The following is a 27,283-nucleotide window of genomic DNA, read 5'->3' on the forward strand; positions in this document are numbered from 1 at the left end:
GTCTCTTCCATGGGGGGGTAGCTCCGTTTCTTGTCTTGCTCCCCTCCCCAAGCATTATTTCTTAGCAAGCCAAAAGATGAGCAACCGGCACTTACAAAACCTATTTGGTTTTAAGAGATTTTGCAACATTGAATGAGGAAATACACGAGAATTCACCCTGAAACGGGCTTAGTGAATTTACATCGGTAGGCAGGCTAAGCAATACGATGAACGGGTGGAGGGAACGAGGCCCGTCTGGTCTAAGGAAGAGAAGGACTAGCGGGGATAGGAAGCCGCCTTCCAATATTGGAGGGACCTGCTCTCGAAAAGAAGTGGGTGGAAGCTTCTCAAGGCGAGATTCCAACCTGGATCTCGGGAGAATTTCCGGACCGAAGGATGAACCCGTGGAAGGGCTTCCCTCCAGACGTGGCTTTGTCACCGGAGGCTTTCAAGGAAAGATCGGACAGCCATTTGCTTGGAATGGTCTACCAGGTCTCCTGCTTGAGCAGGGGGTTGGGCTAGAAGACCTCCAGGGTCCCCCCCAACTCGGTTCTTCAAAACCAGGGATCGTCGGAATAAAGAATAACCTCAACCGGTCTGCCCCTTTGTGTGTTGTTGTTCTCCTAAGAGGCTTCCCCAAAATATTCGGTGCTACTTCTGACCCATGAAAAGTAGCCCCTTGCCATCCGGTCAGCCTCAGGGTTACACATCCAAGGGTTTTTGTATCCTAGTCTCCCAAGTCATCCTCCAACTGGCTTAGTATATGCAAACATACGATTAAAATCATGCCAACGACATACGGATAGTCCTTAACTTACAACAGTCCATTGAGCAACTGTTCCGAGTTACGACGGCACTGAAAAAAGCGACTTATGGCCAGTTTTTCACTCTCACCACCATTGCAGCCTCCTCATTGTCACGTGATCAAAATCCAGGCGCTTGGCAAGTGACCCACATTGATGACGGTATCAGGGTCCCCCTTTGTGCCCTTCGCATGCACAAAATCAATGGGGGAGCCAACCCTGTTACTAACTTAAACAACGGCAGCGATTCACTCAACAGCCGTTGCCAGAAAGGTTGCAAAATGGGTCAAAATTCACTTAACAGTCTCACGTAGCGGCAAAGATTTCCGCCTCTCATCGTGGTCCTAAGTTGAGGACTACGAGCAGCATGTTGTAGCATGCAAGTAACCCAGCAAGGGGGCTTTGAAGGAACACAACAGTTCTGTGGAACCCAGAAGTGGGCGTTGGGAATGGGAATGACGCCTGTACGGTCTCTGGGCCCTAAAAACTTTTCCTCTGGAAAGCTGCAAGCCAAGACCGTCCAACCCTTAGCTACAGAGAAAGTGGATCTCTTTCTCCAGCTTCCTACAGACATCAATCCCATTAGCGAAACATTTTCGGTAATAATTTATCACAGCCGTTCTCAATCTGTGGTCCAGGAACCCTTGTGTTGGGGGGGGGGGAGGCATGATGTCGCCACAAAGGCTTGAAAAAATGTTATTTAAATCTGGAGTTAAGTCTTGGGGATCCATGGCCACCAATGGTATTTAAAGGAAAGGTTGAGAATCGCTCACCTATAGGTAACTCACCCCTACAGACCAACATGAAGAAAAAAAAATTCCATGGGCAATGATTGACACGTTTTAAAACCTATGGCACTAAAATCATAACTGGTTTTGGGAAATAATAAATAATAATAATAAACAGCCCCGTGACATGCAGGAACATAACCAAACACATCTTTAAAGCCTCGTGCATATGTTGACATATGTTTAACCACACACACACACACACACACAAATATAAAATGCATGGAATAACCAAAATCGGATGATGGTCTTTATTTTCAGTGCTTCCATAAAATAAATATGTCATATCTCAAACAGCGAAAAAAATCAGGCATAAAAAGCATGTAACCAAAAAAAAGAAAGAAAAATGGCTCACAACCACGTTGAATCCTCTGAATAGTTTAAGAAACGAAGCCTTATTTACAAGGTAATCGACTATTAAACAAAATTTACACACTATTTAAAACCAACGTCTGAGGGAAGGAATGGCCGACTACAGACGACCATTCTGACCCCTGACCCCCTTTCTAGCTTAGTGTTAAGAACCCCGTTTCTCGCCTCATTCTATACAAAAGTCATTTCGCCCTCCCATTATTAGTATTATTATTTTTCTAGGTTCATAAATAACAACCCAAGGGTGTGTGTTTTCATCTCTCTCGTTCTTCTCTGGTGTTAGAAAGAGCGTGTCTCTGCAGAACTCAAAAGGTCTTCAAGTAACATTTCAAGAAGTAAACATGTGCAAACTAAAAACATTTGTCAGAATGAATATATTCATTCATTATATATATATATATATATATATATATATATATATATATATATATATATATAATTATAATATTATTTATATACATAAAAATAATATTATAACATATAAATAATCCAAGCAGTAAAGTCTGAAAAAGAAAAAAACGGGGTTGAAGGCTGCAGAATTTTTTTATCGTGCTTTCCAGGAGGAGGGGAGAGACATTTTAAAACACATCATCCTCTAAGCTTCCTGCATCGTTTATTCCCAGTTGTGAAAAGGATTGGTTTGGTGTTTTTTTGTTTTAAAGGTGAAAGCACACACAGGTTTAAAGGTTTCAACTCAAAGGTTTAATATTTCAGGATGAAAGGAGAGGGGAAGGGGAAAAAAAACCCCAAACAACCCCCCCAAAGCCTTGAGCTTTCAAACCAAACACAAGATTTGTTTTGAAAACTTGCCTGTCGTAGGGGAAAATTGGTTGGCTTTTTTGTATATGTCGTCTCATCGCATTTCCTCCCCTCCCGAATTAAAAAGAGTTCCCGTGGAAAACTTAAAAAGGGGGGGAGAAAGAAGGGGAAGAAAAAGGGGAGCACACTCCCTCGTAACAGCATGCTGTTCATCCAGCAAAGGACAGACAGACAGAGAGACAGACAGGACAACGTAGCAGGGCATGGTTTTTAAACATGATTATTTTTAAAAAAAGCATCGGAATTATCGGTGAATAACTGAGTGCGCCATTTGACGGAGAGGTAACGTGCTCAGAGTGAAAAACCTTCCGCTATCCCTAGGGGTCTGTCCAACAAAGGAAGAAAAACAGAAGGGCCAAGGAGGAGGAGGAGGAGGAGGAGGAGGAGATGAATCAGAAAATCCATCTGTTTTTCTTTTTGCCATGTCAAGTTTCAAGTGAGCTCCATCCAAGCCGGTAGCACCTCTCTGTTTCTTCATGATTGTGTTTTGCCTGAAAGTTCGCAAGCCGTCACAATTTTTTCATTTTATTTTTGCATATGTCCTCTGTCTCCGTTTATTTATTTGTTTTATTTAAAAAAGAGAGCATTTTGCCATCTCTCAGTGCATTATGATCAAGAAATGGATACTGTAGGTAAACTGAGCTGAGGGGCAGGGGGGCGTGGTAGCCTTCCCTTCCCTTCCCTTCCCTTCCCTTCCCCTCCCTCCAGAAACGAGAGCCTGGCTTCACATTGGCAGTGAAATGCAGTCGGGGTGAGGATCCTTTTAAGGAATCCGGAAGCTGTTTGGGGTTTTCTTTCTCCTCCTAAACTGCAGCTTTGCCAACTTGGAGACGGGGTCCTGGTTTTTCTGTTTTTGTTTTTGCAGGAGTGTTGAATCGGAAAGGAGGGAGGGGAAAAAGAGGGGTCCCAACTGGTGCCAACGAAGAGCTTCAAGTTTAAAAGAAAAAGAAGAACGAATAGTGAATCCCCAGCTTTGGGTCGGGTCTCTGGTGAACAGCCGCAAGGAGCCAGGGATGGCTGCAGCAGCCGTTGAAGCGTCCACACCCCCTGCCTTCGGTCCCGCCGGGCCACCCTGTCATTTGCGGTTCGGGTTCTTCTTTGGCACGGCAGGGCGCTTCGATTGCCACAAGTGGTTATGGATCGTCAGCGCGTCGACGCTGACCGACATGGTTTTGGCCGGGATCAGGTTAAACTGCTTCCTGTCCGAACTGTACTTGTACAGCTTGTCGATCATTTTCTTGGCGATGCTCTTTGGGCCCGTTCCAGTCAGCTTGTAGATTTCTTCGTTGTCAGGATAGTAGCAGTAAAGTGCCCTGAACTGGCAGCCGGCGTCGCGGAATAAGATGATGTAGTGGTTGGCTTCGCTCTTTTCGAGCTCCTGCAGGCAGAAGAGGCGGCATTGGAGGGGCAGGAAAAGCGAAGGGCTCAAGGGACGGGGGGATCCTTTTGGCTGGGTCAGTAACAAAAGAGGGCAAACCCTACTGCCTGCTGCCACTGATGAGGTTACCTAGTTGGGTCATGAGAGGCCTTTTGTCCCTAAGAAAACGGGGAGCCCATCGATCTCCTTTAACAGGTGACCTTACAGGTGGCCCACGGTTTCCAAAACCCCTGAGAAAGACTCACCTCCAGGATGGAATTCTTATGCGGCTCGTTCACTTTCCCAGCCAGGCAGCAGTGGGAGATGGCGTTGTGGATGATGGGCTTGTTTGACTTGCTGCTGGGCTCCTTAAAGAGCTTTGGGCCTGCAGAGAAAGAGCCCCCAAAAGCCCTCAGACTCAGATACTCCCATTTCACGGGGCTTTATGGCCCTCTCTGAGCGGTTTCCAGTCAGCCTAACAATCTGGCTCCTCATTTTACCGACCTCAGAAGGATGGAAGACGGAGTCAAACTTGAGCCAGTCAGGATCGAACGGCTGAACTGCAGGCAGCAAAATTCACCCGCAGTGCTGCCTTCTAGCCATCGCGCCACACACAGGGCTCGCGGTTGGAGGGTTTTGTAAGCGGGTAAAGCATTCATGGCATCAAACCCACCCTTTCATGGCTCCCCCCACTCGCCCACACTTCCCTTGGGATTCCAAAGAGGGGGCCCACTTGAAATCTCCCGCTCAGCAACGGCCTTTCCCTCGGGGGAGGGGGGGGGGAGGATCAAACGGGGAGGCTCCCTCCCCTCCTCACCGGTATATTCGGCCACTGAGGCGATGGAAGAGGCGGTCGACGTGTTCTCCCAATCTCGCTCCATGTTTCGGCTCGCGTTCCTGCTCAAGACGGGCAAGGACTCCATGGACTCCACTCTGCCAGAGGAAACACAACCCACCATCCGTATATTTTCAATCAAGCGGAATAATCTGTAGCTCACCCATGAAAAAAAGGAGGCCCTTGGTGCGCTCTGAACTCGGTCGCTTTCTTGGAAGACACTTCATGACCCAACTAGGTAGCAACATCAGTGTTACTTAGCCGGATAACAAACCGTCTGCAAGAAAACAACCAAGCTCAGAGCTACTGTATATGAACTGGGAGCAAATCACACTCACTAGCACTGATGATGTTACCTAGTTGGGTCATGAAAGGTCTGGAAGAAAACAAGCAAGGTCTGAGAGCAGCATGGAACCCAACCTCCCCTATATTTCCACATGGATCATCTCTAGGCAAGGAGAGAGAGAAACCTGACCAGTGCAAACACACCTGGCCCAACCTCCTCCAAGGTAAGTGGGCAGATGGTTCGTTCATTTCCTGGGGGTGGGTTTTTTCAAATGTACTTCTAAAAGAAGATGCAGTTCCAGGCGAAACACCCTGACCGAGCGGCTGAAATGCTTGCTTCCTGGTCAAATAAGGCAGGGAGGAAACACCCTCCTTTCGTTCTCCCTACAGGTGCTCTTACCTTTGGGAAGGTGTCCCTCCCGAATGGATGCTCTCCGGCTCAGTTGTTGTTGCAGAGGCCAAGGACAAACTCGATCCCGACTGGGCGCTGCTCAGGTTATCAGCTGACCAAAAGGAGAAAGGCGAGAGACCAAGTCAACACACAGAAACAATTCGGAGCTTCACCCCCTCAGCTCAGAAGTCCACAAGTGGGGCGTGTGCCTTACGGGTAGAGGAACACTTGGTCCCCGAATCGCTGTAGGATTCCTCCCGGTGGACCGATTTGGGCCGCGGCTTCTTCGCTTTGGGTCTGGGTTTGCCCAAGCCCTGTTCTTCCAAAATCTGCTGCTGCTTTCGCCGTAAATACTCCTGTTTGATGAGTTCCCGGCGGGCTTTCTCCTCCTCCTTCCGCACACGGTCTTCTTCCGCTTTTCGCCTGCGAAAGTTAAGGATAGATTCCAGGCTCTCAAAGGAAACCAGCCCCTGCACCTTCCTCCTTCCTCAAGGGAGGGGAATAACGGTATTTACCGAGCTTCGTCCCTCTTTTGTTCAACTTCTGCCTCCAGCTGCTGTTTTCGAAGCCGGGTCTCTTCGGCCTTGCGCTGCTGTTTTAAGAGAAAAGCCGCCCGCTTCTTTGCCAGCTCATCTTCAGCTTTCTGTTCATCCTAGGGGGGGGAAAAGGGGAAGAATGTTCAAATATTGCTTGGATCAATTCGGAGAAAACACACCGACGGTGGCTTTCCTAACTGTACAATTGTCATTTCATCGGTTTACAATGAAGTGCAGTAGCAAGCTGGCAGTTCTCCCCAAATCCTGATATTCCTTTTGGAATCTATTATATTACTCCCAGGATCTGAGAGTTCTTAAACTAAACATTGCGGCCTTTTTTGTTTGGTCTTTTGACAACCAGAGGTTCAACTAAGCCGATCTCTCCTGCCCCTGGAAATTCCTAATTTTTCAACGTTGATCTCTGTTGAGGAAGAAACAGCCACCCCAGGATACACACAGGTGTCTATACGTACATAATAAACCAACTAGAGCCGCCCCGATCACATCAACACCTTAGTAAAAAATGCCTTCCCATTTCCCTTTAACTACGGCCCCCAAAGTGACAGTCCATTCCAAAAGCTTTAGAAGAGCCTTCAACTTCCAGAGTTCTCTGCCATGACAATGTTGGATGGGAAACTGCAAGAACTGAAATCCAGATTTAGAGAACGCTTCGAATATACCATCTTATGTCTGTCCCAAAGGTGCTTTTTTCCCCCCCAAGAGGCAAAATGGACTTTCTTGCTTTTCTTTCAAGAACGTTTCGCTTCTCATCCGAGAAGCTTCTTCAGCTCTTACGGTTTTCAGAAAGAGAAACAAGTTAAGGCCGTGCTCAAGTTAATCCCATTTTCCTTTTAGAGGCCTCCTCCCTCCTAATGAAAACACTTTTGACTGCAATGTTACGCAGACACATACCAGGCAAAACTGGCCACCGACACCCCTGCGTGACCGACCGTTGTCAAATGTGGGTTGACAGAAAGTTACAACTTCGCTCAGAAACCATTTCCCAAAACACAAATGGGCAGGTTGCAACTTCGCTCCCAAAACATTCCTCCAAAAAACAAACGGGCCGATGAAAGAATGATGCAATTATATCACAATCATTTCCTCCTTGCACTCTTGTCTCCAAATATGAGACAGGACAGGAACCAGAATGATTCCAAACCTGGGTTTTTTGACCTGGGTTGCCCTTACCTTGAAGAAGAACCCAACGCCCGACTTCTGGTCCATTTCACTGATTGAATCTGAAGGGTTCCCCTGGCTCTCCGCTTCTTCTTCGGGGGCTTTTAAATCCGAGAGGTCCACTTCGATGAGGCTGCCTTTGCTCTTGGAAGGCTCTTCCAGCGAGACGTTCTCCTTGGAGCCGTCCAAGCCAGCGAGGTGACGGAAGTCCTCCACGTTGCTGTTCTCATCTCGGAGGGCTTCCGAGAGGATGTTTGTGTCCCTGGAAGAGGACAAGACAAACGCCCCTCTCTGGTTATCGTCGCAGAGCCGGTAACTCTCGAAGGAAAGTTTCTCCTGCGGAGGGCTACCTGGGCCCAGGTGGTTTTCAAGAGCCATTTCGACTGGCCCCTTGGGCAAAGGGTTGGGTGGGAATTGTCTCAAGTGGGGCAAGGTGTCCACGCTGGGCGTTGGGGTCTTGATGCGAGGCGTGGTATGGGGACGGTCCTTGGCCACTTTCAGTTCAGACGGCCTCCCCGAACGGGGACTCCGGCCTTGACCCAGCCGGGGGGCTTTGCGGAGACTGCTGTTGGGGCCGGGAGGGGAGAGGGGCTCCACAAAGTGGACGGGGGCTTTTATCTTTTGGTCCTGAGAGCCTCCTCGGGTGGCGGACAGCGCCGGGGCCTTCATGAGGAGCTCCTGCTGCTGGGAGATCTTCAGGATGGCCTGCTGGAGGGTGCTGATGGTCTCGTTCAGCTTTTCGATGGAGAGGTCGCACTCGCTGAGGTCGGCGGACTCGAGGTTCTCTTCCAGGAGAGCCGCCGAGACCATCTTGCTCTTCTCGATCTCGTGGGTGGTGGGCTCTCTGGAGATGCTCTCCTCCACGAAGCCCACCATTTCCTGGACCTTCGCTCTGGGGGTGTCCTCTTCGCCCACCACCTCCTCTTTGGTGAGGAAGGCCTCCATTTTGGGGTTCAAAGCGTCCTCCTCCAGGACTTCGCCGTTGTGCCCGGAGAACTCTTTGGCGAAGTGTTCCGGCTTCAGGGGCGGCGAGATCTCCGTCCCTTTCCCTTTCTTCACCACGTGCAGGAAGGCTGCCTTGCCGAGCTTCAGCCTCTGCCGGGCGGAAAGGGCCTCCACCTTCTTCTTCTGGGCCTCGATGGCTCTCCGCTTCTCCTCCAGCTGCATGTGGAGCTGCACCAGCTCGGACGCCAAGAGGTGGACGTTGTCTCTGCTCTGCCTGGTGGGGCTCTGCTCCCTCCTCTGCTTCCAGGTGGTGAGCGGAGCCGGACAGCACTCGGATCCGTCGGGGGTGGTTTTCTGCGAGCTGCTCGTGCTGGATTTGGTTTCGTAACTGTTCAGCCGCTGGAGCTTCCTCTCCGCAAAGCTGGTCATGCGGGCGCTGCCGCTGGCCATGGAGACGCTGCTCACCTGGGAAATGGTGCTCAGACACGGGCTGGACCGCCCGCTGGCGTCGTCTTTGTCTTCGTGTTCCTTGACCTTCATGTCTTCCTGAAGCTTGGCCGATTCTTCCTCCCCAATGTACTTGGCGATCAGAGGGTGCTCCTCGGCCGCCAGGTCTCGGTCGGCTTCCTCCATGTCCAGGATGGACGAGTCCGAATCCTGCCTGACCATGGTCCACGAGGTCTCTGCCCGGTGGGAACTGGGGCTTTTCAGGTAACCGAGGCTGGTGCTGCTGCTGCTGGACACGGCCTCCTCCGCTTTGTGGGCATGCAGGAAGAACCCCGGGGAGGGCCGCTCTTGAGCGGAGAGCTCCACGCTGCTGCTTGCTTGGGGGCAAAAGGATTCCACCTGGGCGTCCAAGTGATGGACGAGGGGCTCTGCCAAACTGGGACCAGCAATCACGGTTAGTTCAGAACTCGAACCCAGGTTAAAAGTCCTATTAAGGCTGTGGTCGCCGTGGCTGCCATTGGTTTTCTTACGGGACAAAGCCGGGTGCCCCTCGCTCCCCCTCTTGGGCACGTAACCTCTGGCTTTCCCTTCCCCGCATTCGTCCTCCTTATTGGTGACCTGCTTCTCCTTGGCTGGCCGTAGAACGGCAGGCAGGAGCGGTTCCAGGAAAAAGCCCTCCGGCTTATTTTCCGTAGCCTCGCTTGGGGATTTCGGCGTCCACGCGGTGCCGGCAAAGCCGGGCGAACGAGCCGGCGGGGCGTACTGAAGTTCCAGGCTGCCGTGGTTCGGGGTGGCACCAGGGTGAATGATGGCGATCAGTTCTTCCTCGTCGTCTTCCACCTCCACGTTGTTTAGCAAGCTTTTCCCGCTGCTCTTCACGGGGGCGGAGGGGAGCTGCTGCTTCGGGGTGATGTTGACGATGTTGGACGCCAGGCTGTCTTTGCTGATGGACCTGGCCAGGCTGATGCTATCGCCGGAGCTGGGGTCTGCGTCGCTGCTCACCGCGTGGTGAAGACCAAACGGTCCGGGTTGTGAAAGGGGCCTAAAAGAAACAACAATTTTATTTATTTTAGCTTACAATATTAAAAAAGACTATTTTATCAGAGCACAAATTAAAGGGAAAAGAACACTGTGTCAGAGTTGACCAAGTCTGGGCTAATCAAAATACACTTTTAGTGTCTAAAAAAAATCTCCTTACAGATAAGATAGCCATTGAAGTTTGCTGCCTTTAACAAGCAGCGCTTGGGGATTTGAAATCTGTCACTGATTATTTGGTTCAACTTCAATGCAGGCTGTCCTATTTTAGATGGGCCTGATCCACAAACCAGCTGGCAGGGGTTACCTTTGCTTCTTCTCCGGCCACGCAAGGATCGAATCCCGAGGCTGCCCGTCTGCCCGAGTCAAGGAATTAGACCGATGCTGTTGGTCTAAAATAAAAAAAGGACCAAGAGATCACGCAATGTTTTAACAAACACGCTTGCTGATATTTAAATCCTTTTAAAAAACAACCATATTTGTTCTATTTATATGGCAGCCTGCTAAATACACAACTCAGGACAGACTGAAGAAATTAGTAAACCTCAAATTAGGTCCAGGTAAAAATAACACTCAACTAATAATAGATGCACCGAAACATAAGGACATAAAGCAAAACTTCATCCGACAGGATCGTTCCACTTCCGGGGTCAGGGGAGGTCTGGGGAGGGGGGGAGCTAGACCTTTTCATGCCTTTTGAGAGGTATTAGAAGCTCCCAGTAAGGTAACCGGGGCAGCTGGAAAAAGTAGAGGTGTTATAAGGGCATATTATGTCAATCACCCTTATTAAGCAGGGTGACTTGCATGGCTCCTGACCTCTGAAATGTCAATTCCCCCAGGGATTAGACCCAGCTGTCCTTTTTTTAAGGCCTCAGGGACATAATTTGTCCCTGGACCTGGGGGAGGGGGGTGGGGGTCAGGAGCCCATGCAGCGGTTGCCTTTAAGTTATGGTGAATTTGCTTTCCCCCAAAATTGCAGTTGAAATAAGTGTTGCTGTTTTCTGGTTTCTTACGCTCTTTTTCATTGTTTTTGAGCCTCCCAGAATCATGAAATTGAGATGGATGGGAGGAAGGGAGGAGAAGTCTATAATTGTGAGGTGCCCTTGAAAAGGAAGGAAGGAAGGAAGGAAGGAAGGAAGGAAGGAAGGAAGGAAGGAAGGAAGGAAGGAAGGAAGGAAGGAAGGAAGGAAGGAAGGAAGGAAGGAGGGAAGGAAGGAGGGAAGGAGGGAAGGAAGGACCAGCCTCAGGGCAGTATAGACGCCCCTTTCAGCAGCCATGAGAGCTTCACACATCAACTCTCTCTCTCCGTCCGTCTCGAAAGTTGCTCCTACATGAATCCCAAGGACGGGAATTGGGCAATTACCGGCAGTGTCTTCTCCCTGGACCGTCTTCTGTTGCTTCTGCCTTAAAGGCAGCAAGGGGTGCGACGGGCTGAAGGCAGGACTTCCTTTGCCACTGTTGGGAAACACACCAGAGCAGTTGTCTTGTAACAGGCTTTCCTTTCGAACAGAATGGGCAAGGAAGCCCCTATCGGTCGACCCCTCCCAAGCCTCCCTCCCTAAAGGCCAACTACAGCAAAAGAAAAAAGAAAAACAAAGTCGGCTTAAAAATCACACTCGAGACAGCCGCAAACCGAAGAGCTGCTTGTGGAGCGGACAACGCACGTGGTCTTAAAAGGGAGCGTTCTTTTTTTTTTTTCCTTTTAAATAATTACAGAAGAGCGAAGAGGAACCTTTAGGCCTCCAGGGTTCTTTCTTCAAAATTAATTACCATTAAACTCGGCCAGGGAGGGTGAAGCGACGGAGACAGGAAAAAAACAGGCCAGCAAGGTCACCGCACAAAGCAGTTCAAACGTGGGACGAGATGATCCCAGAGGAAAGGAGGGGGCAACCCGAAAGCCCAAACGATTTGGGTCAAGATGCAGTGAACCCGTCCGGGGCTGAAACGGGGAGCTTCTTCAAACGGCCCCTTGCCTGCTTCGTGTCCTTGTGGCTCGGTTAACCTCGGGCTGGTCTCTGCAAAGGGTTTCCGGCTCTAATGAAATTTGCCAAGTATTTCAGGGCATTGGCCTTACCTGCCGCCAGCCTCCTGCGAGAGTTGGCCCGGCAGCTGCGTGTCGGCGGCACTGGAGACCGCCGGACTCGGCATGAAACTCCGCTTTGTGGCATTGGAGATGGGGACCGATGGGCGGCTGCTCTTCTGATGCAGCAGGGCTTTAGCTGGAACACAGCAGCGTTAGGTTTAACTGGAGCTCAAACATCCCACCCCCCCACCCCCCCAAAAAAAGACACTGGAAGAATCTTGCTAAGTGTTAAAAGGTTTAATCTCACAACATATAGGCAGACTAGCTGGATACCTGTGCTTCGCTACGAAACTATGTGGCCGGGCTTAGTTTCTGGGGAGGAAAAGAAAGAAAAATTCTGCCTCTGCCTACCAGCATCCATGGGTATTCCTCTGGCTAGCGTCCTGTCAGTGTGTGAGAGAGTTGAGCACTGTTTGGAAACTGAAGCAGTGTGGGCTGTGTGAGCAAGGTGGAGACAGCAAGGAGCCTGGGCGTGGTTGAATTCAACTGTTCTGTACTAAAGCTGCTGGGTGCTCTGAAACTGAAACTGAAACTCCTTTCCTCTGCTTGTGTTTTGCATTTGGAAGAGATTTCTTTTTTTCAGGTGGGGAGGAGTCGTCGAACTCCTTAGCCTCAGAGCTTGTTAACAACAACAACAACAACAACAATTATAATAATAATCTAGGAAATACTCTAAATGCTCTGATGGACATTTCGAAAAACAATCCTTTCTTAGTGAGCCCCTAGAAGCCAAGAGGAACCAATGGGCCAAATTTTTGTTCTCTTCAGTTCGGTTCTGGATAGCTTAACTGAGGGAGCTTAACTGAGGAAGGAAAGGAGGGAGGGAGGGAGGGAGAGAGAAAAGAAAGAAAGAACAATTGGGGAGGGGGGGGGTTGGCCCAAAGTCCCTCTTCTTTAGCCATTTGCAGCATCTTGACAAAAAAAAGACCAATTTGCCCTTTTGAAAATGAACAAGACTTAGAATATCCACCAGGGTAAAGACAGGGAAATCAATTCCACTGTAAAATTTCTTTGCTACCATTGACGAATCCTCCCAGCCCAAATGACTCACCATCTTTGACTTCTTGGGGGTCCCTGGGGCGCACAAAATCCGGCTTGACGTTCTCAAACCACCAGAATAATTCGGCAATGAAAACCATTATGTTGGGCTAGGGAAAAGAAGAGGAGGAAAAAAGGAATATAAACCAGATTGCCTGCATGTTACTGAAAAGTGTGTTCAGTGCCTCCCCTCTCTCTTACCTTTAGAACTAACGGGGCATACAACATATCTTCCAAAGTGAGGTAAAAACATTTGTTCAGGTACTCGTTGGCAAATTCTCGAAGCAACTGAATGTTATAGATGCTGTCTGCAATTGATGTCACCTCTTTCAAACAAATTTCTAGGAATTGGAAGGAAGAAACAAGAGAATCACCCCGAAATAGCCTCTCAGTTTCCATGGCTCCAGACAGAGGACATCAGCAGCAACCTGACACCGTTTGAAGGCTGCACTTTTAAGGTTTCACAGCCAACAGGAACTAAAGAAATTCAAAGACTTGAAATGCTGAGCACATCCAGAAAATGCCATATTTTGTTGGGGGGGGATGAGGGGGGTGAGGGAGGGTCTTTGAAAATTTGCCATGGCCAACTCACTGTAGGACAACTTGCCACGGGATAATTTTACACAAATATCAAAGAAATGTAGAAAGGAATCATGAAAGAAAGGAGGCAAAAAAGGGGGAGGGGACAGAATGAAATATCAATTACAAAAATGAAAGTGTTTTTAAAAATTTGTTTTAAATCTTTAAATCAAATTGTTAAATTGTTCCACAGCGAGTTGGCCATGACACAGACTCCAGAGGATAATTAGGACTGCAGAAAAAACAGTTACTACCAACCTGCCTTCCATGGAGGACCTGTATCCTGCACGAGACAAAAAAGAGGGCTGTGGAAATATCTACAGACCCCTCACATCCCGGACACAAACTGTTTCAACTCCTTCCCTCAAAACGACGCTATAGAGCCCTGCACACCACAACGACTAGACACAAGGGGAGTTTTTCCCCAAACGCCATCACTCTGCTAAACAAAGAATTCCCTCAACACTGTCCAACTATTTACAAAGTCTGCACTACTATTACTATTAATCTTCTCATCACTCCTTATCACCCATCCCCTCCCACTTGTGACTGTATGACTGTAACTTTAGTTGCTTGTATCCTAACTATTTATATTGGCTGTTTCCTAGTGTGATTTGAATGATTATTGTACCCTATGACTATTATTAAGCGTTGTACATGATGATTCTTGACGAATGTATCTTTTCTTTTATGGACACTGAGAGCATTTGCACCAAGACAAATTGTTTGTGTGCCCAATCGCACTTGGCCAATAAAGAATTATAATTTTTTTCTATTCTATTCTATTCTATTCTATTATTCTAATTCTAATTCTAATTCTATTCTTATTCTGCAGAAATCTGATCTGAGCAAAAATGAAGCAATTTGTTCTGTTGCTTTCAGCCAGAGAAAGATGTTTTAACATGAGCTAAATATCTCTCATTGAATACAGATTAACAGAGTTGGAAAGGACCTTGTAGGTCATCTAGCAATTAAGAGTACTAACCCCAAGCAGGTATCACTCCCTTAGAATATGACATAGTTATAAAGAACACCACAATTAATCAAATGTCACAGTCAGCTGCCACCTTATGCCACCTTGCTTGTGCTTCGCTGCAGTGCGTTGACAAACAGTCATGAATTGTGGGGAGATGGAAGGAAGGAGTGAATGCTTGGGGAAATGAAAATAAGAGCAGCGTCTCCTTGAGATGCTGCCTCAAGGTCAACCGGCTGGAAGGAGGAGGGAGCTACATACCAAAGGATGCTTGGATTGAACTTTATGAAAACATTGTGCCTGAAACGGGTTATTCCGGCGTAGGGCAATGAGAGACAGTTAAGGAAGAGTCTGACAGTCCCCGATCCCTTTGGCATCTCCTAACATTGGATTCAGGCAGGATTTGAGTTTCTTTTAAACTCTGTTATCGACGTACCATCAAGCTTCATTTGTTCAGGGCAATAATAATGGATGACAGCCAACAAAGCGGCTCCATCACTACAATCCTTCATCAGGTCCTCAAGTAATGGGAAAAAGGGCAGCTGTCGGCTCGAGAGGTGATCTCGGCGGTAACGTACCTGAGAAAGGAAAAGGCAAAACTTGTGAGATTTTCCGTTCTGTCTTTCATTCGTTCGGAGCTCGGTTTTTTCCCCCAACCCCACAACCCTCGAGGTCGGTTGTGATTGGCCCAAAGGCACCCAGTGAGATTCCAAGGCTGGGTTAGAACTCATTTTTCCCAAGGCCCTTTTCAAATATTTCTGCCCTGATTAAAACCAGAAACTGTCTATTTTACAAATCCTTTTGTTGGTTTTGTGAATACTTGCTTGCTAATTTTGGAATCGTCTTTCTAAAGGCAGACCCTGCATGAAAGCTAATATTCTTAAGAATACTATTCTTTCTAAGAAACACACCAGGGGGAAAAAATAGAAACTTCAGAACAGGCAAAAGTTTGTAATTATCTAATTAGTATTTTCATTACAATGGTATGTCTCTTTTTCCACCCACTACCAACACATACTTGATTTAACTATTAATCTGATCAACAACTTACTTCACTTGTAAGTTGTCTCTGACAAAATAATTAAGGCAACCATTTCCAGCACTTTCATTAAGCATACAAAGCATTTCCATAGATTCTTCGCACATTATTGAAATATATAAATATATTTATTTAAATATTTAAATTAAACTTCAAAGGACACTATATAATATTGCAAAAAAAGATGCAACTGAAAACTCCACCAGTTTAGCAGAAAAAGCACAATAAGTTAAACAAAATGCAAACTTCATAATATTATATTGAGCTCTTACAGGCCTTTTAACTGATAGAGCTATACCACTTTTCTTGAGAATAACGCGAAACATAAAACACAAACTTGCTATTCAGCTAAGTAAGGCCATGTCTCCATATGAAATATTTGAGGAAAGCGAAGGCTGAGAAACTATTTTTCCAAATCGCTCTTGCCTGCTTGGAAGCTCTCAGCAGAACGGAAAATGCAACGTTGCAGAATCGGTATCGAATTTGAAAATTAGTATCAGCTAGGCAGGAGGTAAAAGGCTGCGCCAAAATCTTGAAATAAAAAAAAAGGACCGAGAAATATAACCTAATCCATGGGGCAAAGGTCCCCTAGGAAGATTTGAACTGTGATACTTTTGAAAAGGCTTTTCATCCAGCCTGAGGCTTTCCACAAATTGTTGTGTAATGTGAATCATACTGTACCATGGAGCGTAAGTCACTAGATGTATCATGCGCTTAGTAAGGCATGCATAGTATCGGTCTCAAGCAAATTATCGTCATCATTGCAAGCTAAAAGATGGCAACCAGAAATCACATATATAATTTCAATTTAATCATCTTCTTTTAACGACCCCATAATCCCTTGCAGGGTGGAGCCTGGGCAACTGAACGGAGCTAGCAGAGTGTTTACTGGCCGGATACCTTTCCTGTTGCCAATGTGGAGTTTTGTGATCGAACTCACAGCCTCCTGATTGTGAGGCAAGAGCTCTATCTCTAGGCCACCGCACCATTCATATAATTTCAGTGTAATGTTACATTAAACCTTGAGCATGATTATTTCCCACAGTCAAGTGAACTGGTGGGTTTAAAGTCCTCACTCCAGCCCCCTCTGCTTTCACAAGCTGAAGCAGCAAAAAGGGAGTTAAGATTTGTTCAAATTGCAGGGCCTTCGGTTGAATCCTGAACTCTCGGCTTCATTGGGAGAAGTCTAAACTGTATTTAATTTTAATGATCATAATGAACCGGAAGGACTTTTGCATGGGGTGGCCATCTTTTTGTATGCGACCTAATATCGTTTGGGAGGGACAGAATTGGCTGATCTCTGCGCGAAGTCTCCTCTCACAAAAGGAAAGGATCAAGGGGCCATTGCAGCGGAACTTACACTGCATGGTGTCGCTGTGCTAAATAAACTTTTAAAGTTTATTTTAAGTGTTAAGTGTTTACAAGCCGGAGGTGGCCTCGGGCCGGCAGTAACTTGTCCAAAAATTCAACCGCCACTTGCTATTCTTAATTAGCATCGGATGCCCTGGTGTCAGAATCGGTCCAAGTCAACGTTTACGAAACCCTAAGCATTCTGTCACTAAGGCCGCTCGGAAACAGGGTGTTTTGTGCCAATGTGCCACAGGGCAGCTGGAATTCTAACTTCCAGTCAATTGAGCGAGTGGTGGGCTCAACGAAGACTAGGGAGGAAACAGCCCCGGGGTCTATCTGCAGACAGTGATGGAGCACAAGAAAAAGGCCACTCTAACTAGGGCCAAGGTGAGAATCTGCCTTCATAAAACACCCAAGAGTTGCTTTTGTGTGCAAGAACTGTACATTTAGATCTTGGATCTATCAATCAGAATAGAGCTGGAAGGGGCCTTGGAGGTCATCTAGTCCGACCCCCTGGTTCAAGCAGGAGACCCTGTACCATTTTCAGACAGGCGGCTGTCCCGTCTCTTCTTAAAAACCTCCAATGCTGAAGGCAACTTCTGTTCCACTGATCAATTGTTCTCACTGCCAGGAACTTTCTTTGGAGAAGAGCTTGACTGCCCTCTTCTTTGGGGCAGGCCCTGAGATATTGGAAGACGGCTCTCGTGTCAACCCTAGCCCTTCTTTTCATTAGACTAGACAGACCCAGTTTTTTGCCTCCAGGTTCTTAATCGTCTTAGTTGCTCTTTTTTGCATTTTTTTCCAAAGTCTCCACATCTTTTTTTTAATGTGGTGACCAAAATTGGATGCAGTATTCCAGGCGTGCTCTTCCTAAGGATTTATAAAGTGGTGCTAATACTTCGCATGATTTGATTTTGATTTAGTGGACCGAGATGGTAATATGAAAGAATTTAGAGTGGGGGGGGGGGAGGGACTTTTACTACAAATACGTTTTCCAAAACAAGCTATGGAAATCCAAACCTACTGACCAATTCCCTTATTTTCAGGGAAGGAAGCCCAAATGACTTTAAATTGACCAGCTTCACCTTAATGCTTGCAAGGAAGGAATCTTTTGAAATAGAACGGACAATCTAGAGTTTCCTTGCCCTTTCTTTCTAGAGTTTCGGCATCGGCAACCATGAAATCTGCCTAGTGATGGATGCTACAAGTTACAGTACGTAGAGTCATGAAATGAAATCTAAATTTTGTTAAAAAAAGGACGCCCAGAGCCGAGAAAACATTGCGAACAGTGGAAGGCGGCGCTTTGAATGGAAGCAAATCAAAAGACCGATGGAAAAGCCAATGGTTTTAGTGGATAACAACTCTTCATACAGAATTAATTGACTTACAGGCACTAATTTCCAATACCATTTTGAAGGAGACTGTTCGGGAAGCAGGGGATGGAAAGGTGGGAAGAGGACAGGAACATCATCAGAGCATGTTACAAGCAAACTTTACGTGAGCCTCACCCGGGCCGTGCTTTCATATTGCGAACGGTTTTGACGCAGGAAAGGTGTTTTTTTTTTAAAAAAAAAAAAACCTCAAGAAACACCACATCTTTTGAGGATTTGCATGCATTAGGAGCTCATTTAAAAGTCTTTGACTGTGCAATATGAAAGTTCGACAGCAGCCTTTTCCACACCCAGTTAAGAATATCTCTCGGCAGGATTTGGAAATGCCCGCCCACTGTTGCGGCAGTGTGCTTCGTGCTTCTCAAATATTCTAATGCTGGAAGTGCAATGGCACATGTTAGTTTTAATGTCTAGTACTTAAAAGGAACAAAAGAGGGGAAGGACTGAATACATGCAGTACTAATTCTTCTGAAGACTTCTACAGATCCGGGGTTCTCAATCTTTTCTTCACCGCAGGCCCCCTTCAAATACCTTTTGTGGCCACCGACCCTCCCAAGACTTAACTCAAGGTTTAAATCATAATATTTCTTCAAGCCTTCGCAGGGTCCCTGTGACATCGTGCCGCCCCCCTCCCCAGGTATCTGTGAACCACAGGCTGAGTAACTACTGCTACAGATACAGTTAATTTTGTTAGGGCTTGTGAAGACCCAAACAGCTTCAAATCAAGGTCTGTTGCAAATGTAAACCTACAAGGTTTTCTCAGCAGATGTTAAAACCTCCCACTCACCTCTGTCTCAAGACAACATCCCACCCCCACCTCCACCCCAAGGTGAAATATCAAAGCTCAAGCAAGACACAATTTTAACAGGTATTGTTTAAAAAAAATCTGGAAAATATGACAAATATAAAGTAAATACTGTATAAAATAAAATGTGGGATGCAAAGTAAACTTTTAGAAGTGGACTGTCATAGCAGCCTCCAAATTCCATTCATTTTGAAACCTCTAAAGTATTCAAATCACTCCATATAGAAAGAAAGAAAGAAAGAAAGAAAGAAAGAAAGAAAGAAAGAAAGAAAGAGAGAGAGAAAGAGAGAAAGAAAGAAAGAGAAGAGAAGAGAGAGAGAAGGAAGGAAGGAAGAGAAGGAAGGAAGGAAGAAGGGGAAGGAAGGAAAAAGAAAAAGGAAAAAGATTAAGGAGGGAGAGGAGGAGGGAGGAAGATAGGAAGTGAGGAAAGCATCAGAGAGGGAGGGAGGGAGGGAGAGGAAGGAAGGAGCATCTGATGGAGGGAGGGAGGGAGGGAGGGAGGGAGGGAGGGAGGAAGGAAGGAAAGAAGGAAGGAAGGAAGGAAGGAAGGAAGGAAGGAAGGAAGGAAGGAAGGAAGGAAGGAAGGAAGGAAGGAAGGAAGGAGCATCTGAAAGATCAAAGCAATTTTGTAGAAGAAATGCAAGACAGGATCGCAAATTCTACTGATATAAGAGCAAAAGCAGATAGAAAAACAGTGAGGTTTGCTTCCAAGTCACAGCCACGTGAATCAATTAAACGTCCCATTTCATCTAATGTGCTTTACCTTCTGATGACCTGGGCTTTCCAGTAATTGCTGTTTTAATTTAATCTCCTTTTCCGTGATCTCTCTCATTTTTAGGTTCACCTAAAAGAACAGAGGGGGGAGGGGAAGGTAACAAGAGCAATGGTATTCCTGTCCCTGATTTTTATTTTAACTGCCAAAATTCAGGGCTTCGTCACTTCTCCCTGCCTTCTCAATACTCAAGGGGGTATTCTGGCTGTCCATAACCCTGGGCTTCACTCCCTTTTTCTTACAATCGAATCCAGATGACAATCAAATCAGAACAATTAGCAGCTTCAAATTCAAACCAATATAGATGCTACACACACACATACACACACTTCATATACAGGCACCCTCTCTAAATCATAAATCAGCCTCCAAGCCATAAAAACAAAATTACTCCCAGACCAAAGTAAATGGATTTCTGGTGTTTTATTTCCTACTCGATTTCTAATGCATTTTCGAAATTAAGTCCAATATTTCTGGTTACATACTTATTTTTTGAAATCTAAGCATGAGAAGGAGGTTTTTTGCACCTTTTAATTCTCCTGCGCTGGCTAATTTTATTTTATAATCTGTTGCTTAGAACCAAGGTGACTTTTCTTACAAAGTTAGGTAGAGTTATATGTCCTAGAAACAGTTTTCTTCCTCTTTGCTTTCATAATATTAGAAGACACAAATTGTACCCAGTTACTTGCAGGCTCCCACGCTGGTGTTTACCGATAACCAGAGACTCCCACGTCAAATGGGCTCCCGATTTACCTTGTTGATCCAGAATATCATCGCATCCTCCAGATCGTAGGGCAACTCCTTCGAGGCACTGAATGTAGAAAAACACTTGACGCTGGCCACAACTTTCTCAATGCTGATCATCTCTACGGTGTAGGCCATCATGAGAGCATCAATCATGGCCATGTGAGGACTCTACAGGACCAAAAAAACAACCACCACGCTGGGTTCAGTCCCTTTCTCAAGACGGTTGAGAAAAGGGGTTGGCCAGTTCAGGACCGGCACCAACTCAACACCTGGTTTTCTGGAACTCACCATTTTGATTGGCGCAGAGCTAAGATCGGAATCAGACACAGGGTTGTCGTCGCTCTCCATGACGTAAATCCCTTTCCGAGAGAGCGCCTGGATGACTGAGTGGTGTCCCTGGAGCGTGGCCACCTGATCCCCCTTGAGAATGAGACTGCAGACGCGGTAATACAGCTCGCTGGATAACAGCAGCTTGATGACAGGCGGTTTAATGTGTTCCTGCTCATACTGGTCTGTATAAAAAGGATCTTTTAATTCCTCCGGGATGTTGTCTGGAAGGGAAAGGCAAGCGAGTCCCAAAAGAGAGAACGGGTGTTGACACCACAAAGCTGAAAGTTGACCAGCAACTTAATGAAAGATGTAGCTGACCAGGGGAGGGGGAAAAAATCCTTATTTTAAAAATGGCTGAAAAGGACACGTTGCTTTCTCAAAGAGGTGGAAATATCATTTTGTGGTAAATCATGCTCGGCTAACCACCCACAGTATTTCTATGAATCCGATCCAAAATTCAGGAATGCAACTTCCCATCAAAATGAGTATCCTTCCTCTATATCTACAGCACATCTATCAAGTTGGTCTTAAAAGGATTCGAACTCAAGTGCTCCGATTCCTCAGGGAATACCGTGCAACCATGCTGGGAGAACCTGGTGTCACTGTGCCCCACCCACCCTTCACCTCCTGCAGGCCCAGTCAGTGGGAAATCTTGAAACTCCACAGCTTTGATCTAACGGGACCCAATCAAAAGGAGCTACTTTAGCAAACCAATCAGAAACCCATTTGGATCAAAGGGAAAACCCCAAGAAAATCCGGAAGGGCTGAATGCATAGTTGCTGGGGGCTAGTGATATATAAATGGAAGGAGGAGGAGTAGCAGTAGTAGTAACAGCAGGCTGGAAGGGATAGCGATTAGCAAACAAGGAGAACTCAGGCCCCTCGCAGAGAAAACTGAACATTCCCCAGGAGCCACATAGCATCAAAACAACAGGGGAAAAGCCTGAAGAATTTTAAAATTTAGGTGGATCGATAGAGCCAATTTTCAAGGAATTTATCATTTAAAAGCTTTCAGATGGAACATGGAGGGACGGGACAGTTTGATCCAAACGACATCATATTGTTAATAGCAATTCCACTTTTTCTTTTGCAAGAGGACGCAGTTCTCCCTCTTCCAATTCTTTCCCTCAACAACTTGTTGGGTAGGGCTGGGATTTAAACAGAATGATCTAAAAAGTCACTTTCAGGGTGTACCCCCCTGTCCACCCCCTATTCTCATCCAGCACCTTGAAGCACGCTGGCTTTGTCAAATCAAAACTTCAAAAGCAACTCGCTGGACTACAGCATTTTGGTTTATGCTCTCAGTTAGATATCTGTACAACCTCAGTCACCTAGCTTGGATGCAGTTTATAATCGTGCATGAATTTCTACATGGAGACAGGACTGCAACTGGCACTCCTGGACACCGCAGCAAGAAATGCAGTCCCCAAGGCCAGGAGGGCCACCACACTGGGAACTCGTTCAACCCCTTCATCCAGATCTGCAGGCTTTCCCACCGCCTTCTCAGGGTTATGTTTCAGCTTGTTCGCCTTGTTTCATCCCAAAGCAGCTTCGTAAGATCCCTATTCTCTTGTCCCGCCAGCTCTCGTGTGAGTGCAAGACAGAACTGTATGTCATCACAAAATTACTATTGGACACACCACTCAAAGGTGATTTACTCTCAGCAGCGCCATTCAAACTTTACAAAGTAGGCGCTGGAGGAAATCTTGAATTTGGGTGAGGCTGTACAGATATCTACCATAAATGAAGCAAGATTCTTCTGAAGTAGAGTTAAGTCTGAAGCCTTCCAAAGATTTTTAGAAGATTGGAGGTACACAGGGCCGTAGTTTTATACTTTATGAAGAATGGGAGAGAGAAATCTGTTTCCTGACTCTTACAGAACTTCATCCTGGACGACGTGAGTTAAAAGGAATTAAGTGGTCAATTCTGAATATATTCTAGTTTCTGTAAGAATTTTCCCAAGTTAAGGGAAATGTTAAGAAAATGGGTGGAGTCCCCCTTAACCTTTTTGCCACAAACCAGATAAGTACAACAATACAAAACAAAGTTTCTCCTAAAATTTACAACACAATCAAGTCCCATACAGATTTAGATATTTTACCAAAATTTACAGCAAAATTTACAATTTCTCTTTTATTCTTCTCAACTCTCACCAAATCCCTTAGTAAACAATTCAAATTTCAGCTTTCTCCTGGTGCTCATTTGGTCCCAAATAGCAACTCCTTAATTTAAGATATTGGTGGTGGTGGGAGGAGAGATAATAAGCCTTAACACCAAACTTAAAATCTGATATATATTTTTTACAATTGACTAGATGCAAACCGACAGAAATGAAACCAAGTATCTCAAATAAACAACGGTGCAGCTTCTGTACATTGACAGAAATTATACCAATTATCCTGGGAAGGCTAAGGAAACTCGGCCAATTATTTAGGAAAGAATCTGAAAGAAAATTCCGAAATCCACTCAACTGGGCTCTATAAAACGAAGTTCCTAACAGCAATCCGGAAACCCAACAGATATGTTTATAACTCTGCTATCATTCAGGTTCCCTAGTTCCCATGGAAGAAAAACACAAACACAACGTTTACTAATCAGTGGCTCCAACCTGACACACTAGAGTTCTGAAAATCAGATACAAAATATCCCAACAGACAAACCGTCATTATGGAGGGATACAAGCCTCCATCATTTTAACTGCACTTATGGAGCACGCTATGGTGAACTCGGTTTTTTTTTTAAACTCCGCGCAGGAAACTTTTGTTTAGCATTCCTAAACTCAGTCTAACTACTCGCGCACAAGTTTTATAGAACAAAGACGTACTGCATTAGCCGAAAAGAAACAAACGTGCCAGTAGAAATAAACAGCATTTTAGCCCTACTACAAAGCAAGCTAATTTTAGATCAGTTGGCAAATTAAAAGTTCGATTAAGGGCAGCCCTGTAACTCTGAATTATGTGTTTCACTCTTAGTTAGAGGCGCCATACTAATAAACAGCTAGAAGTCTTTACTCAAAAGATAGAAAGCAAGACATCAAAGCGGAAGAAAAGAATTTACTGCAATGCAAAACTCAAGTTGGCAAGAGAACCTGGGGGGGGGGGGGATTGGAAAGGTCCCAACATGCACTCTCAGGCTAACACAGGAGTTTACCAGCAACAAGATATTTTCCATCCGTAGTTTCCCTTTATTTTTATACACACCACTTAGAATCCCACACATGGGTGGGCTTCATCCCACTTTGTTCTAGAATTCAAATGCTGCAGGTTTTTTTTTTAAAGGTGACCAACTGACCTGCATACCACAAGATTTTATTTAAAAATAATAATAATTAATTACGAACTCTTGCAAACTAAGCAGCATGCATCTGCTAAAAAGAAGACTTGCAGAGTTAAAGTCCTACAAATGCTGGATTCTCGCAGGCCTTTTTAAGTGATGTGTGGGAGAGCAGAGCTTGGCGATACCAAAAGAAAACAAACAAACAATGGCACAACAGGGGTGTGCTGCACTTAAAACTACAGGCCATTCACAACAAGAAAAGGGGTGTACACTGAAGTCTGGGCAAAGCATGGAGGGAAAGCAGTCCCATGCGTTTGCTGATTTATTTATGTTTTTGCATCGTGAGAGGAGGGGTTAGGAGAAGCTGGGGTGGAGAATGGAAAAGGAAAGAGATAAAATAATAATGTTGCAATGGGAATTTTTATTATTATTATTGGTTTTTTACCTATTCCATAAGCTTTCGCGCAAATCCACTGTAGATTAGCAGCTATTTTGGCTCTGGACGAATCGTAGAGTTCCAATGGAACAATCTCAGCGCTGCTATCTGTAAGAGCATCCATTTTTCTTCTGGCGTTATCTCCACCGGCACCAATATCAACATCCACCATCTGCAATAATAACATAACAAAAAAAACTGGAGAAACAGAGACTAACCTTTTGAAATGAGAGTTCAAAATTCAAGCTGATTGTTGTTGGGCACAGATTTGCTATCATCCCAGAAACCTGGGAGGGTTCCCCCCCCCCCCCTTCTTCCCGTTGTAAAGGTTCAGTCATGAATTACAACAAAGCTCGGTTTGAAAACTACCCACCCCCACTGCCTAAAACCTACAGCCCAGGCCTAGTGGGTTCTTCAAAGTTCTGCTAGACAATCACACACACACACACACACACACCCCACCCAAATCCTCCTCCACCACCACCACCCAGCTTAACGGAAACAAGATAACTAGCACACCAACTCAGTAAGGATAGTTATTATGTTCATCTTACTTTACAGGATCCCGGCTCATCACTTTGCTTCTGCCCCAAATATTGGCTGTGAGGGGTGAAGCCCACTCTGATAATACGCCGGGGGCCCAAACCCTTGGCCGGAGGGGGAACATCCAACATCCGATTCCCCCAACACCAAAATGACTTCAATAAAGGGAAGAGTGGAGCAACCGCCTGCTGGTCCCTTCATCCTTACTCCTAAGAGGGGATCAGCGGCTGCATTGCAAGGAGCAGGTGCTGCGAATATTTTAAGCAAGAAGATAATAAGCCAAAAGAGTAAAACCTCTTACCTTTTCTGCTGGCATCTTTGGGGGGTGATCAAAGGAAAGGGGTCTCGATCCACCTTTCCTGCTAGGAAGCTTGAGTCCCCCCCCCAAATAAACCCCAAGGCATCAAATGAGATCTTGACAAGATCTCCTTGCTCTGCATCCACCACCAGTTCCTTTTTCTTTCTTTCTTTTTTGCAATCTCACTAGCTTCCCCACCCCCACCCTGCCTTTGCCAAAATCTCTCCCTGCTTTCCACCTCCAAAAGGATGAATGCTGATTCTTACTGTGATCGCTCCTGTCACAAACCCTTTTCCACTTGGGAGGAGAGGTGGGGGGATCCCGTCTCCTTAAAAGACCTCACAGTGCGGATCCTCCAGGATCTCTGAGCTTGGTGGAGCAGAGAGCTGGGAGAGCACCAAGGACCCCCTCATGTTGAGCTACAAATATTCTCCTTTACTGAGACAGTAGAACTGCCTCCAGTTTCATTCTCAAACTGCCCCCCCAATACATATTCACCCCATCCTTGTTCACCTTGTTAGGGTCTCTTCTATCCAACTCTTGACACCACGCCTTTCCTTCCCATAATTCCAGCTCCATTTTTGAAATGTACCCAAATACAAATAAAGGAAGACATCTACCCCGATTTAAATGCAAATAATTTTTAAAAGGACATGTGTCTTATAATGTAATTATATTATATGCCTTTCATTACTGCCTTTTCTTGACTGAAGGGATAATCTTGGATCGAGGCTTCTCCATTGTGCTAACCATTACCCTCCACTACTGCCTAAAGCCTAGCCCAGGCCTAGTGGGTCCTTGGAAGTTGTGCTACACCATTACACACACACACACACACACCCCACATATACAAATCACACAAACACTACCCCCCCCCCAGCTTCCCCTTGTCTTAATACCCAACTAATCAATTCCTGCCTGGTTCCAACCGAGCTTTTTTATTGCTTTGCTTGCTTGGTTTTAACTCCACGCCTTCCAAAGCCTGTTTATTTTTCCCTTTGTGTGTGTGTTGGTTGTGGTTTCTTCCCTCCACCCCTTGAGCTCCCGAAGAGGAGAAAGAGGAGGGCCGGGAAGAAAACAAGGCCTCGACCCCAATAGTGAAACTGACTTACAAAGGAGTGAAATTGACATATTAATTGGGAGCATCCAGGCTTGGGTCTCCCCCCCCTTTTGCACCCTCTTAATGCCCCATTAGCCCCTCCCCTCCATGCGCACCATAATCACACACACACACCCTTGGCTGCCCCTTTGCACCCCCATTAGAGACCCCCCCCCTTTCTTGTGGCCTTAATAAACCCACCCACCCCTTGCAAAAGCTCAAGACAATAGAAAGTGGCTGCTTACAGTCCATCACTATTTAAAGCCCCCCTCATACACCTTTAAAAAGGGGGGGGGGATAGGGGAGGGGGGGGAAGGCAAGGATAAGCCCACTTCTTACACACCCATCAATCCCCCGTCCCCAGAAAATAAGTCACGACCTCCCACCCAAAAAACCACCCCCAGATCGACATGCCTGTTTGCAGAGGTGCCTGCGAAGAGCCCCCACCCCAACTGCATTGGATAGGCACTCCCCTCCCCCAATGCTCTCCCCCCACTCCCCACAAGCAGGCCAGGCCGCTCTCGGGGGTCACCATTCGCGCCCCCGCCCCTGCCAAGCCCCCTCCCCTCTCCCGCCCCCTCACCTTGCGTCGGCCTTTCCCCGGCCTCGGCTACTCCATCGCCGCCTCGCAGGCCGCGCCCAGGCCGGAGGGGGCCGCGGCCACCCCAGAGGGACGCGGAGAAGGGCGGGCGAATGAGCGGGGCGGGCACGAGGGCGCGGGCACGGCGGTGACGGGAGGGCGGGCGCGCTCACA

General features: G+C 46.5%; 1 protein-coding gene across 5 annotated transcripts; it reads right to left on the minus strand.

Moving 5' to 3' along the window:
- Positions 1 to 1,807: 1,807 nt before the first annotated feature.
- On the minus strand, positions 1,808 to 27,277 carry CAMSAP1 (calmodulin regulated spectrin associated protein 1). 5 transcript variants are annotated; one of them, XM_087943966.1, is made up of 19 exons: positions 27,113 to 27,277; positions 24,599 to 24,761; positions 20,837 to 21,099; positions 20,555 to 20,716; positions 19,793 to 19,873; positions 18,222 to 18,254; positions 14,881 to 15,022; positions 13,094 to 13,233; positions 12,906 to 13,002; positions 11,846 to 11,990; positions 11,135 to 11,226; positions 10,079 to 10,163; positions 7,357 to 9,778; positions 6,145 to 6,281; positions 5,844 to 6,052; positions 5,639 to 5,741; positions 4,936 to 5,051; positions 4,385 to 4,503; positions 1,808 to 4,139 (listed from the first exon to the last, which is right to left on the minus strand). In XM_087943966.1, the coding sequence occupies exons 2-19, from the start codon at positions 24,759 to 24,761 to the stop codon at positions 3,837 to 3,839; spliced, it is 4,812 nt and encodes a 1,603-aa protein (XP_087800092.1). In that variant the 5' UTR covers positions 27,113 to 27,277; the 3' UTR covers positions 1,808 to 3,836. The 5 variants fall into 5 exon arrangements, with proteins under 5 accessions (XP_087800092.1, XP_087800091.1, XP_026542428.2 ...); XM_087943965.1 differs by lacking the exon at positions 27,113 to 27,277 and adding an exon at positions 25,434 to 25,542; XM_026686643.2 differs by lacking the exon at positions 18,222 to 18,254 and having other exon boundaries at positions 27,113 to 27,276.
- Positions 27,278 to 27,283: the final 6 nt, after the last annotated feature.

This window comes from Notechis scutatus, chromosome 15, assembly GCF_049901735.1.
Source record: "Notechis scutatus isolate UNSWTSFEM ecotype Mainland chromosome 15, rNotScu1.2, whole genome shotgun sequence".
Classification (NCBI taxonomy): domain Eukaryota; kingdom Metazoa; phylum Chordata; class Lepidosauria; order Squamata; family Elapidae; genus Notechis; species Notechis scutatus.